The following is an 18683-nucleotide window of genomic DNA, read 5'->3' as shown; positions in this document are numbered from 1 at the left end:
GTTCGGTCGAGTCACACAGGCACAGCAAGTTCAGCAACTTCTTGCCTTTTTACCTCTCTGATTAATTCAGATCAACTATATATACTTTCTATTTCAAGCATTGCTCATGTTTTGATCTTCTTTTTATCCTTTCGGTCATCCTTCCAGCACCTTTCCAAGATAGTTGGAATTGTAATAAGATCAGTTCTCAAAGAGCAGCTGACGATTGTTGGAATCAGCATGACCTGCACAGGTAGCTTGCACGGTTTCAACAGATATGGTCAAAGGCCACATTCCAGTCCCTGAAGAAGATTCGGGCACCCTTCATGAAGGCTACACTCTGTTAGTTCTCAGTTGCATTTTATGTTGAACTCCTCAATTTTATGTGCCAATTTGCAGTGCTTTGAGGAGGGTGCAAAGAAGGTCTACTCTGATCGGCTGGATAGTATTGTGTCCACCTGCTCGGGTGAATCCTGCACCAACTGGTTCAGCCTTCAAAATCCACTCGAATGATGAGAACCTCGTGCTGAGCATTTTACTTGCTTATGCCACTCTCGTTTGTGCAGTCAGTGAGCCACGGAAACCATGGAGGGTATGGTTTATATGATTTCCTTGCAGCAGTAGAAATAACAGGATCCACCAAAGATAACACAATTGGTCCCTGCTGCTTGTATGATGTTGACAACCTTCAAGAAGATGAAGTGTCATGTTTGGGAGGAAACAGTCAAATTTCTTGGACAGACAGGCCAAAACTAGATCCCCTGTTGCATCATCTTCAGAACAGGATGCCTGGACCAGAGCACCAAACAAGCCAAATTAATAGTAACTGGTGCCCAGTTGAAAATTGGCAAGATGATGAACACATTGTCACAGTATCGATTGCCACTGGTGCATGGAACTGGGGCAGTCCTAAAAGGGAAGTTTACCAGATAATGCGGCCTACCAGTAACTGGAGCTCATATGCAACACAGCAAGATGGTAACCCGAGTTGGATGGGACCATCTACCTCTGATGGAGGGAACAATAAGACTGGTAATCATGGCCCAGGTGGTGGAAGAGTAACAGCATTAAAATCGAACAGATCAACACTGTGGAGTTAGTAACAGTAGGAACTGGAAAGACCAGAAGAACAGCAATACTGGACAAAGAGGGAGTTCTAATTTCACACTGGTGGAACAACAACAGATACATGCACAAGTTGATCCAATCATGAAAGAAGTAAAGAGGATCATCCGTGAATCAAGGTATAGTTTCTATCCCAATGCGACTTTAAAAAATATTATTCACAAGTACTGAAAAGTAGCTACAATTCTTCAGGTACTAAGCTGACATATAGGTGATTAGATAGGCGTTGGGTTTAAGTTTGAATGTCACAAAGTTTAGGTAACTGCGGTGATTGAAGAATGCACCTGCTCTTGTAGATACCATGCTATTTGTTTGTATTTGTTTGGGGAACCTTTGTTTTCAAACCTTATGTGTTTGGGTCTCTTTCAATACTTTGGAGTGATGGCATTTAGCTTTCTGAAGAGGAAGACATGTTTGTCGTCAAAGATATTCTTGAGTACCAACCGGAGAAGGAAAAGTCTTGAGTACCAAACCGAGAAGGAAAAGACACTGGCGGGACATGACAACTACATTGATGGTGAGCAGCTTGCCCGTCTGTTTCCGATGAATCATAAGAACCAAATAGAAATGTCATGGAAATTATTTCCCTGTTTGCAGGTTGACAAGCATCAGCATTTCCATAGCAGTGGGTGCTTGTGCGCCGTGCTTTATGACGGCCTTCACAGATTTCTCCTACAAGAAGTGCCTAGGGAACTTGATCAGGATTCACTACCGACATGATTCAAATTCATTCTGCATAAAGTAGTTCCAGACTTCCAGTGGTGAACCGTAGCATGTTCATCTTAGCTCAAATAGTGCTTGTTTCCAGTAGTGGAACCTCTAAACCTCCCTAAAAATGAGCGCATACAAGACTTCTGTGGTTTCAGATGTCCACAAACTTATATAATAGCAAAACAAAATCATAGGTGCGCATCGTGCCATGAAATATACACTTCCAGAAGTACATGCAAAAATATGACCATCAATTAACTGTAGAAAAGAAATAAATGTATACATACATTGTAGTATAAGGAACACTTGAATTACAGGCTTTCACGAGCGGTGATCCTGCGGTCCTCGAGTGCTGGTTTAGTTTCCAATTGAGGTCTTCATATTGGTACTCCAGAGGTGGCACGGATGCAATATTGACGACCATATTCTGTATGTCGTAGCTTGGGAGTGGTCATCACAGACTCTACAGCGTCCTTGTTGATGGTGCTGACAGCGTCAACAGAAGCGAGGACATTGTTGTCCTAGAGGGGGATGCCTCCATGAACAGAGGAAAGTGAAAACTTATGCCTCAGACAGGCCATAGTATTTGAACCACCTGAAAATATGCAACATTATTATCAATGTAGCACAGCACACAATCTGATTGGTGAAGATTGCAAGTAACAAAAATGTATGTACCCACCAATATCAAAAAGACCTAAACAATTGGAGGACACAATTAATAGACTAGTTCTTGAGAGAACTGGTTCTAGTTTTACATTTAAGCGACAAGTTCGCATCCTGCCAACAAAGCCCATACTTTTTTTTTTGTTGCACGTGTTACAAGGCATGTTCCATTCCTGTGCGAATACTATGAACTTCGCTTTTGAGAACTCATTGTTTAGGTGCAGGAAAACTCATAATGAGGAAACGAAAACATGGCTTGTAAGGACAAGGAAAATGCAAGAATTACCAGAGGACAACATGCAAGGATCTTATTTTGGGAACTAAATTTAACAAGAAACTGGTATGCTTGTATTGATACCAGTCCAATGTACAGGCTTCATATTTATTTTTCTTAAACAGGTCAGTACAAGTTATGCTAGAAGGTTAATACATCGAAAGGTAAAAGTTGTTCTTCGAAGTACAGTTCGATGGGTGAGCGACACAAGTAACAAGAACATACCCTTCACCCTCACCTTCAATATCGAAGCTTCCAAGTTATGTACTACAGCTTCGGGCTACTGAAGATGGCTGAGAGGAATGCATTTGAGCAATTTGTGGTCCTCGTTAACAGCGTGGGCAATAATCCTAGCATCTCGACACTCCTCACCAAACATCATGCTCGGTGCCACTGTCAACCAGCCCTTCCTCCGCAGCCTTCTTCACCCAAAACTCCTCCATGGCATCCGATTCAGGATCATCTTCGTCGTCGTCCCCCTCGATCCCGCCTCCATCACCCACCTCATTCCAGTCTTCCCCGGTGACACTTTCCTCTTCAAACAGGTCACCAAATTCACCATCCACCTCCGACGAACCCTCTGCAACATTATCATCTTCCTCATCCTCCTCATCACTATCGCCATCAACCGGAAAAACACCCTTCTTTTGAGCCCTTCTGATCTTCTTGCCCTCACGGACAAGCTCCTCCAACCGGTCCCTCCCAACCAGCATGCCATCCTCCACTAGAAGCCTTCCATCGTCGTCGAACGCCTCCACCAGGAACGCCGAATGCCGGACGCCCTTGATGCTCACGTAGAACAGCTCCGGGTGGCGCACCAGCAGCGCGCGCAGCCGGTTGGGCAGCCCGAAGTCCCTGCGGAAGTGCGTGAGATGGTCCACCAGCGTCCGCTTCTCCACCGTCATCGCCAGCACCTCCCGCACCACCGCGCACGCCCGCCGCTCCGCCATCTCCGCGCTCGCGCCCTCCTCCAGCGGCTCGAACGGGGAGGCCTCGGGCAGGCTGTGGAATCGCAGGAGGTAGTCCCGGTGCGCGCGGCGGAGGTTGAGCCCACGGCGGAGCGGGAGGTGCGGGAACCTCCGCGGCCGGTCGATGAGGCGGTCGGGCCGCACGGCGGGGCGGAGCGGCGGGGGGAGGGGTGAAGGGGGCGGCGGCGGCGGGTCGACCAGCTGGAGCGCGTGGCCGTGGGAGGTGTTCGCGAAGGTGAAGACGTCCGGGTGGCGGGGGCAGAGCGTGGCGCGGAAGTCCATGGCGAGGCCGAGGTCGGGCGCGATGTGCGCGAGCTTCGACACCAGGAGGCTGCGCCGGGGGGTCATGAGGAGGAGGCGGTGCACCTTGTCCGCGAGGCCCGGCGCGAGCTCGGCCCCGCGCAGGGCGGCGAGGTCGGCGGCGAGCGCATGGGCGGCGGGGGTGAGCGCGACGGCGAGGGTGGAGAGGGAGGGCGAGAGCGGGCGGGAGATGGGCGCCTGGAAGAGGCGGAAGAGGGTCGGGTAGCGGAGCACGAAGGGGACGAGCGGGCGGCGGCGCGGGAGGCCGAGGAAGCGGCGGCAGCGGAGGAGGACGCGGAGCGGGAGGAAGCCGCGCGGCTTGGAGAGGAGCAGGGTGAGGAGCTTGCGGGCGAAGCGGAGCCGGCTCGCGCGCGCCGCCTGCCGGTCCAGCGCCGGGCAGCGGACCAGCTTCGGCGGCGGGATGGGCCTCGCCGGCGCCGGCGACGCCGCCGCCTTCGCGGCGCACCGGACGGCGAGTGTGAGGGGTTTGGGAGTGGTCGGCGCGGCGCCTAGATGGCGGAGACGGCGGGGGTGAAGGGGGAAGAGGGGCTGCGCGTGCGCGGGGAGGAAGGAGAGGGTGGAAGGCGCCATGGCGGAGTGGATGAGTGGTAGAATTTTTTGCCGCCGAGGATGACGCGATGGGATGCGAGATAAAAAGATATGTCTACTTATTCTAACTATACTGTAATTCTTTTTCTCGAGAGTACATATACTGTAAATTTTCACAATATTGTTTGGGCAACGATAGGCGCCGGTGGGGCAAGTTTTTTTTATTCGTCCAACTCAACAGGTATTTTTTTCCTCCGCAACTCCCGAAGCGCCTACCAAGGGCGATCTAGGGTTTTGGGGGTGGAACACGGCGGCGCGCGCTGAAACTCAGCGAGGCGACAGGCTTGGATCCCGCTGATGGCGTCTCCGTCAGGACAGGGCAGAGGGAAGGACCCCCTGTCGCCAAGGGCGGCGAGGGCAAAGCTAGCGGAGGCCTTGGGGAAACTAGACATCACCGACGAGGAGGCCACACCGCTTGTGCTGGATGATGCGGACGAGGGTATGCCGGAGAAGTGGTTGCTGGCGGGGAAAGTGCTGCATAGGAATCTCCTACACATCCAGACCATAACCAATGCGCTCCGTCCGGCTTGGGGAAACCCTAGAGGTTTGGATTTCAAATCTGTGGGGGAGAATACGTTCGTGGCTGAATTTGCGAACAAGAGAGATCGCGATCGCGTTTGGCAAGGGGCGCCGTGGCATGTGAGCAAACACGCAGTCATCCTCTCAGAATTTGACGAGTGCATGCGCCCCTCCGAACTGCGTTTTGACAGACTTCAGATGTGGGCTCGGGTTGTCAATCTACCCTTCAACCTACGTAATGAAAAGTGGTGTGCTGCAATAGCCAAGCAGATCGATGAGCACGCTACTGATGTGAACTTCGATCATGTTAATGGCTACTTGAGGGCCAGGGTCACAGTGGAAGTGAGCAAGCCATTGAGGCACTGGATTGTGATTGAATCGGCCCGGAGGAAGAGTGTGGATCCTTACGATATTCAGTACGAGAACATCCCGCACTTCTGCTTCTCATGTGGCCGTCTAGGCCATTCTGACCTGTATTGCCCGACCCCGGGAACCAGAGATGCAAATGGTGACCTACCTTTTGGGAAGGGGTTGCGGGCTTCAGATGAGCGCAAAAAAAGGAAGCTCCAGTGAGAACACGTCCAGAGAGCACGCTGCTAATCAGAATAACAAAGCTGAGACTAGAGGTTCAACCACTGCTGCTGAAAAAGGAGCTGAGGTAAACTCCCCCATAAAGCATAGAAACCAGAACAAACGGAAGGGAGGACCACCGATCAATAAACAGGTCTACAGAAGGGTTGAAGTGCCCTTGCTGACCAATGAGGCTTTTGAAACTGCACCTACAGAACAAGTCGCAAAGAGTATAGGGGGAGATCCTTCAGACACCTCTGTAGATGAAGATGGGGAGAGAGTTCCCAAGAAGAAGAAACCTACCCCGGTTAACTCAGGGCATTCGGCAGAGGCAATGAATTGCCTCAGTTAGAACTGCCGCGGGCTTGGGAACCCAGCGGCAGTTCGAGAGCTTCGCAGCATTGTGAAGCAGGAAGGGCCCGGTCTCCTCTTTGTGATGGAGACCAAAATTTCGGCAAAGAGAGTAGAAAATCTGCAGACCACCCTCGGGTTTGCAGGCTGTTTTGCGGTGGATAGCGAGGGTTTGAGTGGAGGAATTGCTTTATTCTGGTCAGCCGATGTCAAGGTTGAGCTCAGGAACTACAGTTCTGGCCATATTGATGTTGTGGTGCAGAAAATTGATCAAAACACTAACCCATGGAGATTCACGGGTTTCTATGGCGCCCCCAGAGCGGGGGATCGACACCACAGTTGGAGGTTTCTTCGTACGTTGATGGCAGTACCACACACGGCCTGGTTGTGTGTTGGTGACTTCAACGAGACACTCTATGCTTCGGAACACTTCTCGCGAGCGGCAAGGCCTGAATGGCAAATGCGAGCATTCCAGGAAGTCACTGATGAATGCCTCTTCCAGGACCTGGGATGGACGGGGACAGAATACACATGGGACAACGGACAGTTGGGCCATGATAACGTAAAAGCTAGGTTGGATAGGGCTTTTGGGAATCCAGACCTAATTCACCTGTACGGCCGTTCGCGAGTGAGACATATAAGTACGACCGAATCAGACCACTGCTTTCTGCTGCTGGAACTGAGGGCGGACGAGGTCGAGTACAGGACAAGGAGAGCGAAGCAATTTCGCTATGAGGATGTCTGGCAAACACATGCAGATTATGACCAAGTGGTGATAGAGAATTGGCAAAGGGGGTCAGGTCAGCAAGGTTTGGCCGGTGTGATCAGCGCACTCAAGAACATGCAGAGCACGTTATCAGCATGGGGTGCGAAGGAATTTGGTAGCCTAACCGCCACCATAAAAAAGCTCCGAGCAAAACTGGACCGCTTACGGAGTCAGGCTATCAGCAGAGGGCCCTCGGACGAAGAAAAGGCCACAGTTAAAAAGCTGCACGAGGCACTTCGTCAGGAGGAAATATGGATGCGACAACGATCGCGAGTACCGTGGCTGCGTCACGGTGATCGGAACACCAAAAATTTTCACGCGCAAGCTGCTATGAGGAGGCGCTTGAATAAAATAGAGAGACTTGAGCATGCGGATGGTTCTGTTTGCCAAACAGTTGAGGACGATCAGGAGGAAGTCCGGCAGTTTTACCAAGCTCTATATACATCTCAAGGCTTCAACCAACTAGATGAGCTCCTTGATTTGGTTCCAGTCCGTGTGTCTGAACAAATGAATACATGCATTGACATGCCTTACACAGCATAGGAAGTCAAAACGGCGCTATTCCAAATGGCACCGTCAAAAGCACCGGGTGTGGACGGTTTTACCGCGGGCTTCTTTCAGAGGCATTGGTCTCTGCTTAAAGAAGATATCATCCCGGTGGTGTTGGGTTTTCTCAACAGTGGCGAACTGCCGGAGGGTATGAATGACACTGCTATCACACTTATACCCAAGGTACGGCACCCACAATGCATCAATCAGTATAGACCTATCTCCCTATGTTCTGTACTATACAAAATTGCAGCAAAATGCATTGTCAACAGAATAAGGGGCTTTCTTGATGTTATTGTGAGCGAGGAGCAGAGTGCTTTTGTGCCAGGGCAACTCATCACGGATAACGTGCTCATTGCTCATGAGAGTGTTCATACATTGAAGAAAAGGAAAAAGGGAAAGAATTCTGTCTGCGCTGTCAAACTAGACATGATGAAGGCATATGACCGTGTAGAATTGCACTACCTTGCGGCTATCATGTCTAAGCTGGGATTTAGCGCTTCTTTCGTTCGGCTGATCATGAAGTGTGTCTCGTCAGTCCGATTTTCAGTTCGCGTGAATGGAGACCTTTTGCCGTACTTCACCCCCTCTAGGGGTTTACGGCAAGGTTGCCCGGTGTCACCTTACCTATTTCTCCTCTGTGCAGAGGGTTTCACAACATTACTCAATAGTTATGGTGGAGCTCATGTGGACAGAGGAATCCGAGTCAGCATTCACTCACCTTGGATCAATCATCTGCTTTTCGCGGATGACAGCTTCATCTTTATGCAAGCGAAGGAGGAGAGTGCTGCTAGACTGAATGATATCTTGCGGGTCTATGGTCTGTGCTCGGGCCAATGCGTCAACAGGGACAAGAGTTCCATCCTATTCAGCCAAAACACTCCAGAACCTATGAGAGCATCACTAAAAGAAGCACTTGGCATTTCTGTGGAGGCCTTTAATGAGAGATATTGGTTTAATGAGAGATATTGGGCCTACCGGCAGCAATTGGGAGAATCACCTCAGGATCCTTTAATTTCATTGGTGATAGAGTGAGATCAAGGATGAATGGGGGGACCGAGCGTCTGGTCTCGTGCGCGGCGAGGGAAGTTCTGCTCAAGTCGGTGGCCCAATCCATACCGACCTTCACTATGAGCTGCTTCAAGCTGACCAAAAAGGTTTACAAAAGCATTACCTCGCCGATGGCAAAGTTCTGGTGGAGCAGCTCCATTGACCGCAAATCCTTGCATTGGATGGACTGGAAATCTCTGTCACTTCCAAAGTGCAAAGGAGGCATGGGATTTCGAGACTTGGAATGCTTCAACATTGCGCTGTTGGGTAAACGCGGCTGGAGGTTGATCACAAACCCGGACTCCTTATGTGCTAGGATACTAAAAGGCCGTTATTTCCCAACGACTGATTTTATGAGTGCCACAGCGCTACAGAGCGCTTCTGCTAATGAAGCGAATTTGTGATGGCACCTCCGTGAACATTTGGACTGATCGGTGGCTCCCCAGGAAACTATCACTGAGACCATCAGTTCAGATTGGGGGCGCCGCTCTCCATATGGTTTTAGACTTAATAGACAATGAGAATTGGACCTGGAAAACTGATCTCATTAGGACTAACTTCACACCACCAGATGCTGATGCAATTTTAAACATACCTCTCAGGCAGGGAGGTGGTGATGATTTCTGGGCGTGGGCTCACGAGAGGTCGGGATCCTATACTGTAAAATCCGCGTATCGTGCTCTAATGACTCGCAACGAGCATTTGGCTCTAGAGGAAGGGACGGTCACAGAAGCTTCAGAGAGTGACAAACAGTTATGGACTCGACTATGGAAGCTCAAGGTGTTGCCCAAGGTTCGTGTCTTTTGGTGGCGAGTCCTCCGTGGTATTTTACCGGTGGAATCAACACTAAGGCACAGACACATTGCGACCATAGCTCATTGCAAGGTCTGCAAGGGTGCAGACGAAGACATGGTCCATGCACTTACCAAGTGACCCATGCTCAAAGCTTCTGGACCGAAGCTAAAAAGTGGCTTTAAATCAAACTGCCACAACTACATCCAAGCACCTGGTGTAAGGATATTTTGTGCGACTTTCGCATCAACGAGGGAGATCGGGCAAAGATTATCACAGTCATGTGGGCCATCTGGACCTCACGCAATAATATCACACATGACAAGGAGAGTCTGAAGCCCGCTCAGGCTTTGAAACGCATCAGAGAAACCTTAATGCTGCTTGAACTCCCACTGGAACATACCAGGATCATGCCTGGTTTTGGTTGGAGACCGCCAGAGTTGGAATATGTCAAGATCAACACGGATGCAAGTGTCTCAATGACTGAAAACAGAAGTGGAGTGGGCGGACTGGCAAGAACCTCCTCCACCTTTGTTGCTGCCTGGAGTAAGCCGCACCTCAACGTCACGGATCCACTCACTGCAGAAGCACCGGCCCTGCGAGATGGAGTCATATTTGGCAAGCTTCAAGGTCTCCAGCGAGTGGTCTTCGAAACTGATTGCTTGGAGTTGGTCCAACTATGGAACTCGCAACATTTTACGCGCTCTGTTATAGCGCCTATTCTTCTCGATATCGAAGAGCTAGCCTCCTCTTTTCCTAGTTTTGATATTCAACATGTATTTAGACAGGCCAACACTTCAGCTCACCTGTGTGCAAAACATGCAAGCACATTGGGTGTGACTGATTGTTGGATGAACTCCCCTCCCGGTTTCCTCGTGACCAGCCTGCTGGCTGACCGCGCTGGAGCTGGAAATGTTTGAATAAAAGCTCAATGATTCCCGCAAAAAAAGATAGGCACCAGTGCGCCGGCCCAAATTTGGGCCGGTCGCTGCCCTATCGTCCGATTTGCCCTGTTACGACCGTCAGATCCGGGTCCTTCTCCTTCCTCCCTTCTGTCAATGCGCGTGATTTGGAAACAAAAAAGAAATCCTCTGTGTTCGCCGGCCGCCGCGTTCGTCCCCCTTGCCACCCATGCCCGCCGTTTTGCCGCTCCTGCTAGTCGGCCACCCGTGTCGACCACGCTCGTCCCTCGGCCGCCCCATGCTTCTTACATTGGTGACTGCAGCTCACCCACCGGCTGGTTCTAGCTGGCAACCATTGTGGCTGCAGCATCTCCACGCGTCACCACCTCCACTCGTCGCCATCGTCCGCTCAGACCATCGTGTTCCCCTGCGAAAGAAATGTCAGCCAAAACAAAATATCTATTGATTTTCCGGCAGTAGCAAAAACACATGCGGGTTGTGGCAAAAATTATCCATGTTTCCAGCAAAAACACATCGTCGCCGCCGGTCATAGGAAGAACTCTCACCTGCCCTGCAGCAAAAAATGTTGCCAGTTCTAGCATTTTTTCCCAGTTCCAGCAAAAACGAACTCAACGCCGTCCGGTTCCAGCACCTGCCAAAAGTGGTTGGAGCTTTTCTACCGTCTGGTTCCAGCAATAAAAATCTCTAGTTGCAGCATCGGAGCTCGTCGTCTTCACCGCCGATCGTGCTGGTTGCAGCACGCGTGGACTCTGGCTCCAGCATCTCCAGAGCTGCCCCCTCTCCGCCGCCAGCAGCTGCTGTTTGCGACAACAATGGCCGCTGGTGAGCGAAGCTTGTGGTGGTTCGTGAGTAGCGTGGAGGAGAGAAAATCGTGGTTGTGAAGAGTAGAGGGTGCCGCAGCTGGAGGTTGAAGAAAAGCCAAAAGGAAAGGCTAGGGAAAGGATAAGGATAGGAGTGGGGGCGGTTGTGTGAGGTCCACCACATACACATGTCTTACGCTGGGGTTTGTTTCGTGGGTGTTGGAGCCAGCGAAGAGAGCGAGCCGGACGAAAGTTCGGCCGGTCTGTCGGCTCGCACCGTTTTCCATATTGTTTTTGAGAAAACTTGTTCTGAATTACTTAAGAGATACTACATGACAGCTACTCCCTCCCTTCGCAAATATAAACAAGACGCCGACTGAAATGACTGAACAAACACACTGGAATTCGTGTATATACATCTGAATCTTTCCTATTTATAAAGGTTGGAGTTGATGATGAATTTACATGTGGGACCAATAACCTTCACAAATAAACAAATGAACCTCTATCCACATTGGCTATACCAATCTTTCAAGAATATAAATAAACAAATGTATTTCTACTCACATATGAGACCTAACACAAATAAACAAATGCATTACTATTTTCATTGAAACCAACACTTACAGAAGGCATAATTAACAAATGCGGAAATGTGACTCCAACTTAAAATAATGCTCTTGCTTTTCAATTTTTCTTCCCAACCAAGTAATTTCAGTGTTATATCACAGAACAAATGAGTTAACAAATTGTAATTTTAAAATGACGATGGATCTTGTCCTCCTATCCGGCCCACGACCTTGTGCAGTCAATTCTCAATGTTTATTCTTATACGTTTCAACATTCAAAATGTTTTGTCTGTCAAAGGACATACTATGGTTACTTGAGATTGTTTAACGCTTGAGACATGATATATTTTTTTCTTGTATTTTTGCTCTTTTTAATAGTGAACCGCGCACAAAGACCACATGATGCCAGCCTATTTTGACAATTTACTAAGCCAGTGACCTAACTCTTTATATTTATAATCTCATAGCAACGCATGGGCATTGTGCTAGTCAAATAAAAGGTAGAACATCTTGTATGTATGAGCGGAGGGAGTAGATACGAATAGATAACCAAAAAGATCATGCTTATCAATCTGTTTTCCGCCATTTGCGTCGCCCTCGAGTTGCTTACCGGCAACCATTGGCCGACACGCAAATCCTCAGAGACGCACGCACCTATTCTCCAAACCTACTGGTCAAGAGCCTACCCTTGACCTGCCACCATCACCGACACTCGTGGATGTGTAGATTCACACCCCACTTACGGCTATTTTTTTTTAGATAATACATTTTTTATTAATTTTCATAAATATTACGCTGGATAAAAAAAATTTAAAAATAATACACCGTCGGCCCGCTGCAGGCCGACTGGGCCTAGTGGGCCCACAGCAGGCCGATTGGATTCCAGTCGGCCTACAGCTGGCCGACTGGCCCCTGTCGGCCCACTGTGGACTGATTGCGTAAGCTAATTGGCTCGCTGTGGGCTAATTATTTTTGCAAAAAAAGTAGGCATAAAAAGTATATGTTTAAAAAAATGTTAATCATGTAATTAAAAAATGTTAAACATGTATAAAAAAATATTCCTGATGTATACAAAAAATGTACAATATATATGCAAAAAAGTTGACATAAAAAATATGTTTTAAAAAGTGTTAAGCATGTATTTAAAAATTGTTAAATGTGTGTATAAAAAATGTTCCTTATTTATACAAAAAATATAGAATGTGTATGAAAAAAAGTTGATACCAAAAAAATATGTTTAAAAGTTGACATTTTTTCAAATACATGATTAAAAATTGTTAAATGTGTGTATAAAAATGTTTCTTATCTATTCAAAAATATAGAATGTGTATGAAAAAAAGTTGACACCAAAAAAATATGTTTGAAAAAAATGTTCCAGTTCCATAAAAAAGAGCAACCAATCATGCTTAGGTCCGTGATGCTCCCATACCGGATCCGGAGCTGGAACATTTTTTTATACACGTTTAACCTTTCATTCCAATACATGAAACATTTTTGTGTACTCATTGAACATTTTTTCAAATACATGATTAACATTTTTTTAAACATAATTTTTTGGTGTCAACTTTTTTTCATACACATTCTATATTTTTTGTATAGATAAGGAATATTTTTTCAAATACATGATTAACATTTTTTTTCAAACATATTTTTTTGATGTCAACTTTTTTCATACACATTCTATATTTTTTGTATAGATAAGGAACATTTTTTATACACACATTTAACAGTTTTTAAATACATGATTAACACTTTGTAAAACATATTTTTAGTCAACTTTTTTTCTTATATATTGTACATTTTTTGTATACATCAGGAACATTTTTTTATACACGTTTAACATTTTTTAATTACATAATTAATATTTTTTTAAACATATATTTTTTATGCCTACTTTTTTTGCAAAAACAATTAGCCCACATCGAGCCAATTAGCTCCAGTCAGAATTTGGATTTAATAAACTCTTTTTACAAAGGAAATCCTAAAAAAGAATTCAAAAAAAAGGAAGTGTGGAAAAAATGACAAGAAGATATTGGAATGTTCTTGTAAATTATGGCCAATACCAGGTATATAAGCAGTGATTTCAAATCCAGAGGTTAATCGTACTCTGGCAACTTTACGTAAGGCAGAGTTGGGGTCAAATAGTATTATTTTCTTCGCGAGACCTTTTACTTTTTTTTATCATGGACCCAATCAGCCCACAGTGGGCCGACAGAGGCCAGTCGGCCAGCTGTAGGCCGACTGGAGTCCAATCGGCCTGCTGTGGGCCGACTAGGCCCAGTCGGCCTGCAGCGGACCGACGGTGTATTATTTTTGAAAAAAAATTACCCAGCGTAATATTTATGAAAATTAATAAAAAATGTATTATTAAAAAAAATAGCCCACTTACGTTGCCGACTGCTAGCAGTCCCTGCCCTTACCCCAGCTCGATGGTGCAGTCTTTCACTGACATTGACTTCTTTAAGAGAGTGTTCTCTGTTATGGCATCATCATTTGACGCCCCTCTTCCAATGACTGGCGATGCTGCACTACATGAGGTGGTACACCACAAGCTTCGTGTGCGCGACAAGTGAATCCAGGACACTGCCAAGGACCTACGTTGCAACTCTCGCCCCGCCGCAAAGGAGCCTGCAACCTATACGGACATGACAACCAAGGTTGCAGGCAAAGGTCGCACGCCTATCCGCTGGCGAGCTCGCTAAAGCCTTGCCATAGAGCGCACTCTAATGTCACCTCAGACAACAACAAAAATTATAGCAAACAATCACCTTATTATCTTAATCCATAGAGTCATCTCAGTGTCACCTTTGATGTCTCCAGGAATTATACCAGGCATGCATCATATAATCTAATTATTCTCAAAGTCCAATACACAATATGAGCAAGAATGAACCCAACATAAAGAAAATCAAAAAAAGGAGATACTCATATAGTTCAATTCCATTAACAATACCCATAATGAGAATTAAGATTGAAACTCACATGATCAAGGGAGAAAGAGAGAGGACACATAGCTACAGTTACAAAAGCTCGACCCCGAGAGAGGACTACTCCCACATTATCATGGGAGCAACAAGGCCCCAATAGAGAGGTCGAAGATGATGAATTATCTCTCGTCGGAAAAGGGCTAGATTAGATGCCTTGGAACACAAAGAAACGACACCAGGAAAATTGCATAAAAATACGTTGAGGGTTTTTGAGCTTATATAGAGACATGGTGCCACTTAGCGGTGGAGAGGAGGGCCAGGGGCTTCCACGTGGTCGGCCAACGCGGCCTAGGTTTTGATCACATGGTACGGATGTGTGGGGCCCTGGGAGACCTCCTATAAAGCGCTCCAGGCGCCACTTTGTCTCTATAGCGCCCGAAGCCGCTGGCATGGGCTAGCCCATCAAAATCTGTGGCTACTGTTATCTCGCCTATAATTTTTTCTTGGTTGTAGTTGACCGGTTGACTGGTAGACCATTGAACATGGGAAAAAATTCAAAAAATATATATATATTAGAAAATTTTCAAATATTCAAAAAAGGAAAGGTTTTAGAAATTTATAATGTTCTGAAATTGGGAAAAGTTCACCAAATCTGAAAAAAAATCATACAAATGGGAAAAAATAAAAAAATTACCGAAATTAAAAATTTCTAAATTTTAAGAAAGAGTTTACGAAATTTAATTTGTTTTCGCAAATTATAAAATGCAAAAATTGAAGAAAAGTTCACAAAAATTAAAAAATCATGAGTTTGGAAAAGAAAACCAAAATATCAGAAAATAAAAGATAAAAGAAAATAAGAAATAAAAAAACAGACAAGACCCGGTACAAAAAAATCAGAAAGGGAAAATTAAACGTTGGAAGCTTCCCAAAATCGGACTGAAGCTTCTTCCTTCCAAAAACTAGGCGAATCCCACTACGATCCTTATATATGGGCTGGCCCATTTCTGGCGAGGGTGGATCAGGTGTGGGCGCCGGTTAACAGAATAGCGTGTAACTGGCGCATAAAGCGCCGAATAGGAAATGCAGGGCCATGGTGGCCTCCCTCGAGGTGGCCATCGGGCGTAAGGATGGCAATGGGTCGGGTTTAGATCGGGTTGAACAATATCAAATCCATATCCATATGCATGATGACACTCTTTGCCCGCCCATGAAAAAATCCACGGATGTAAAGTTGTGTCCATATCCAAACCCGATGGATATCCATACCCACTGGATATCCATTGGGTCTTCTCAAGACATATAAATAAGACATAAGACAATGTTAACATAATATTTTTCCATTCTTCACCTCGTGGCAAGCTAGGCTTCACTTATTGTAAACATCAACTTATGGTAAATCAACGTCCACGAACAACCTAATATCATTTAGTATTTTTTTTAAAGATGAGAATGACGAGTCATTTTAACGAGGAGATAAAAAATAAAGGAAGAGGCGCTATTGAATGTCAACTAATAAAAGTTACGGTGGGAATTGTGCAATTTATTTTGCATGTTTTACATAAAAAGGTGTAAAATTGCAGTGGGACATGTGACTGTGGGGTAGGGATAGTAGATTTTTTCCCATTAATGCATACTATCGGGTCGGGTTTGAGTATATCCGCGGGCACAAGATTATATCCATGCCCTACCCACGAGCAATCGGGTCGGGTTTGGGCACCGTCCATGGGCACAAAAGCATATCCAAACCCTATCCATTTGGGTCGGATATCCATGGGTATCCATGTCCATGGGTAAAATTGCCATCCTTAATCAGGCGCAGTCCTTCTTCAGTTCTTCTGGCCTGAATATGAACGTCGTATTTGTTCCCTAAAAAACAAAAAAGAATCGTCGTATTGTTATTTTACATTTTTGGTCCCGGTAATACTCCCCCGTCCCAAAATAAGTGTCTTAACTTTGTACTAACTTTAGTATAAAGTTGTACTCGAGTTTTTTTTGGAGAGTATGCAAATTGTGTACCTTAACTTTATAGAAGGAGAGAAGAACAAATCTACAACAATATCTACCACTCGCTGCGAACAACGAGCGTAGCAACACCACAGACAACACACACAACTACGATGCCAATGAGCCTACCCAAAACCGCGAACCTCGCCGCGTCTCGACCAACACCGGTCATCTCCGAAGAACAGCAACTCCAGCTTCTTTGGATAAACCAGCAACGACCGTACATAGCGCCTGAAAGGAGCTATCCGGGCAGCCGCGAACACCGGAGGAGTGCAACAAAGGGCCTCTCGTCTCCCAGCACAATGCTCTCAATAGAGGAACGGCCTCAAAGACACCGCCATCATGCCGATCCTGCGAATCAAGGCTTTCGCCCCGGAGACAATTGCCGCCACCGGGCAACGAAACAAATGGCAACACACACGGCGACGCCTCCAGAAGGGAAATGACATCCACGGATGCCATCGACGCCGGTCCGACCAAAGCCGAACAGGATTTTTATCCGTAGCGCTGCACATCTCCACGCCGCCAAGATCATGGCCAGCCCTGACCGAAGCCTCGCACCGCTGTCGCTGCTGCAGCATGCCATCGAAGCCACACCAACGAGAACCACTCCAACCTCACTGCCGAGGGAGGACGCCTCAAGCCACCGCCTGCAACACAAACGAAGAACCGCAGCATCCACAGAGCGGTGCAAGGACCAAACCACCACGACGACCTTCGCCCGCACCAGGGGACTGCCAACCTATCCGATCTGACCCGCACCTCGAACCACTCTCCGGCACCAACTACGTCGAGGCCTCACCGCGCGCCTCACACGGCTGCAGCCGAGCGCCCGCTGCCTGCCAGGACCCTTCCTAGCAGGGCCTCGCAGCGCCGCCGCCTCCATGGCTGCGCTCACGCCGCCGCCACGAACGGTGCCGGTGCACCATCAACTCCTACCAGCCTGTTGCGCCCTACGCCAGGCTCCAGACGACCGCCGCCAGCACACACACCCCGCTGCGAGCCCCGCCCCCGCGTCGTTGCTTCACAGGCAACTCCACTGGACGTTGCCACTGCCCACTACCACCACCGCCGGACAGGGCTGCCACCGAAGCCTGGACGCGCCGCGCCTCCAGGAGCTCCGCCGGACGAGATCCCATCTGAGGTAGGGAGGAGAAGTCGCGCCGCCCGACACCGCTGTCACCCAGCACCACCGGACGAAGCAGAAGCCCACCACCACCTCCGCTGAACAGGGCTACCACCAGAGCCTAGGCGCGCCGCGCCGCCAGAAGCTCCGCGGACGAGATCCCGTCAAGGGAAGTGAGGGGGAGCCGCGCTGCCGACCACCGGTGCCGCTGCGCGACAACATGCGCCAGATCTGGGCCGCCCGAACACCTAGCGCCCATGCCCGACACCTTCTTGCACAACGAGGCCGTGCCACAGCGCGCCCACCAGGCGCAGTCACCCCGCTCACCGCGCGCCCTCCAGGCGCCAGATCCACGCGCGTCCGCACCGCGACCTGCGCGCCCGAGCCAACCAGCGCCGCGACGCCGTCTTGTCGCGCAGGCTCGAGCACGCGCGTCCACACGAGCTCCTCCGAGACCAACGGCCCGCGCCGCCTTGCCCCGAGACGGAGGTGGATAGGGCCCCGCCCCCGCCAGGCCGCGCGGGCTTTGCCCAGCGACCCGTGCCGGCGGCGGCGAGGGGAGAAAGGTTGGTGGAGTGGTGCTGGCGGCGACGGCTAGGGTTTACTCCCGGGCCGCCCGCGGGAGCGACACGGGAGTCGCTCGAGGGGCAAGTTGTACTAGAGTTGAGACACTTATTTTGAGACGGAGGGAGTATCTTTTTCCATTCGCAAAAAAGGAAATCTCCATTTCCGTTGCATAAGAAACAGCAAAAGATAAATGGCACTTGGCACTGGACGCACTCGGCAGAGCCATGTAGACATCATCACTATACTCTGGTGTTACTATCGTACGTAGGCTTCACCTCGACTGGTTATGCTCCGGGCCACCGCCTCGCACAACGATGGCCACGCGAATCGGAGCTGCCCAGGGCCCATGAAACGCAGCTAACTTTCTCCTCACCTGCGAGTCAAGCACGCCCTCACCCAACCCAATGAATAACGACGACCCTCTAACCTCTATATACTACACACTGATTGCCTTCAACAGCATCGCGAGGATACTTCACACAACAGGAGTGCAAAATCGACCGTCGAAGCGTCGATGTTGCCGCCGGCGACGCTGTTC

The 18683-nt window shown here is 48.4% G+C and overlaps 2 protein-coding genes across 3 annotated transcripts; one reads left to right on the top strand and one right to left on the bottom strand.

Annotated features, from left to right (window-relative positions):
• Positions 1–1964: 1964 nt before the first annotated feature.
• LOC109753820 (protein WHAT'S THIS FACTOR 1, chloroplastic) lies at positions 1965–4699 on the bottom strand. Of its 2 annotated transcripts, none has more exons than XM_073499765.1 (2): positions 2994–4699; positions 1965–2410 (listed from the first exon to the last, which is right to left on the bottom strand). In XM_073499765.1, the coding sequence occupies exon 1, from the start codon at positions 4612–4614 to the stop codon at positions 3124–3126; it is 1491 nt and encodes a 496-aa protein (XP_073355866.1). In that variant the 5' UTR covers positions 4615–4699; the 3' UTR covers positions 1965–2410; positions 2994–3123. The 2 variants fall into 2 exon arrangements, with proteins under 2 accessions (XP_073355866.1, XP_020168335.1); XM_020312746.4 differs by having other exon boundaries at positions 2981–4676.
• Positions 4700–4929: 230 nt separating this feature from the next.
• LOC141022541 (uncharacterized) lies at positions 4930–5724 on the top strand. Its single transcript, XM_073498798.1, has one exon. The coding sequence runs from the start codon at positions 4930–4932 to the stop codon at positions 5722–5724; it is 795 nt and encodes a 264-aa protein (XP_073354899.1).
• The last annotated feature ends 12959 nt before the right edge of the window (positions 5725–18683 follow it).

Source organism: Aegilops tauschii, chromosome 5 (assembly GCF_002575655.3).
Source record: "Aegilops tauschii subsp. strangulata cultivar AL8/78 chromosome 5, Aet v6.0, whole genome shotgun sequence".
Classification (NCBI taxonomy): domain Eukaryota; kingdom Viridiplantae; phylum Streptophyta; class Magnoliopsida; order Poales; family Poaceae; genus Aegilops; species Aegilops tauschii.
The sequence above is the reverse complement of the archived record's forward strand: the minus strand, read 5'-3'. Positions and strand labels throughout refer to the sequence as shown.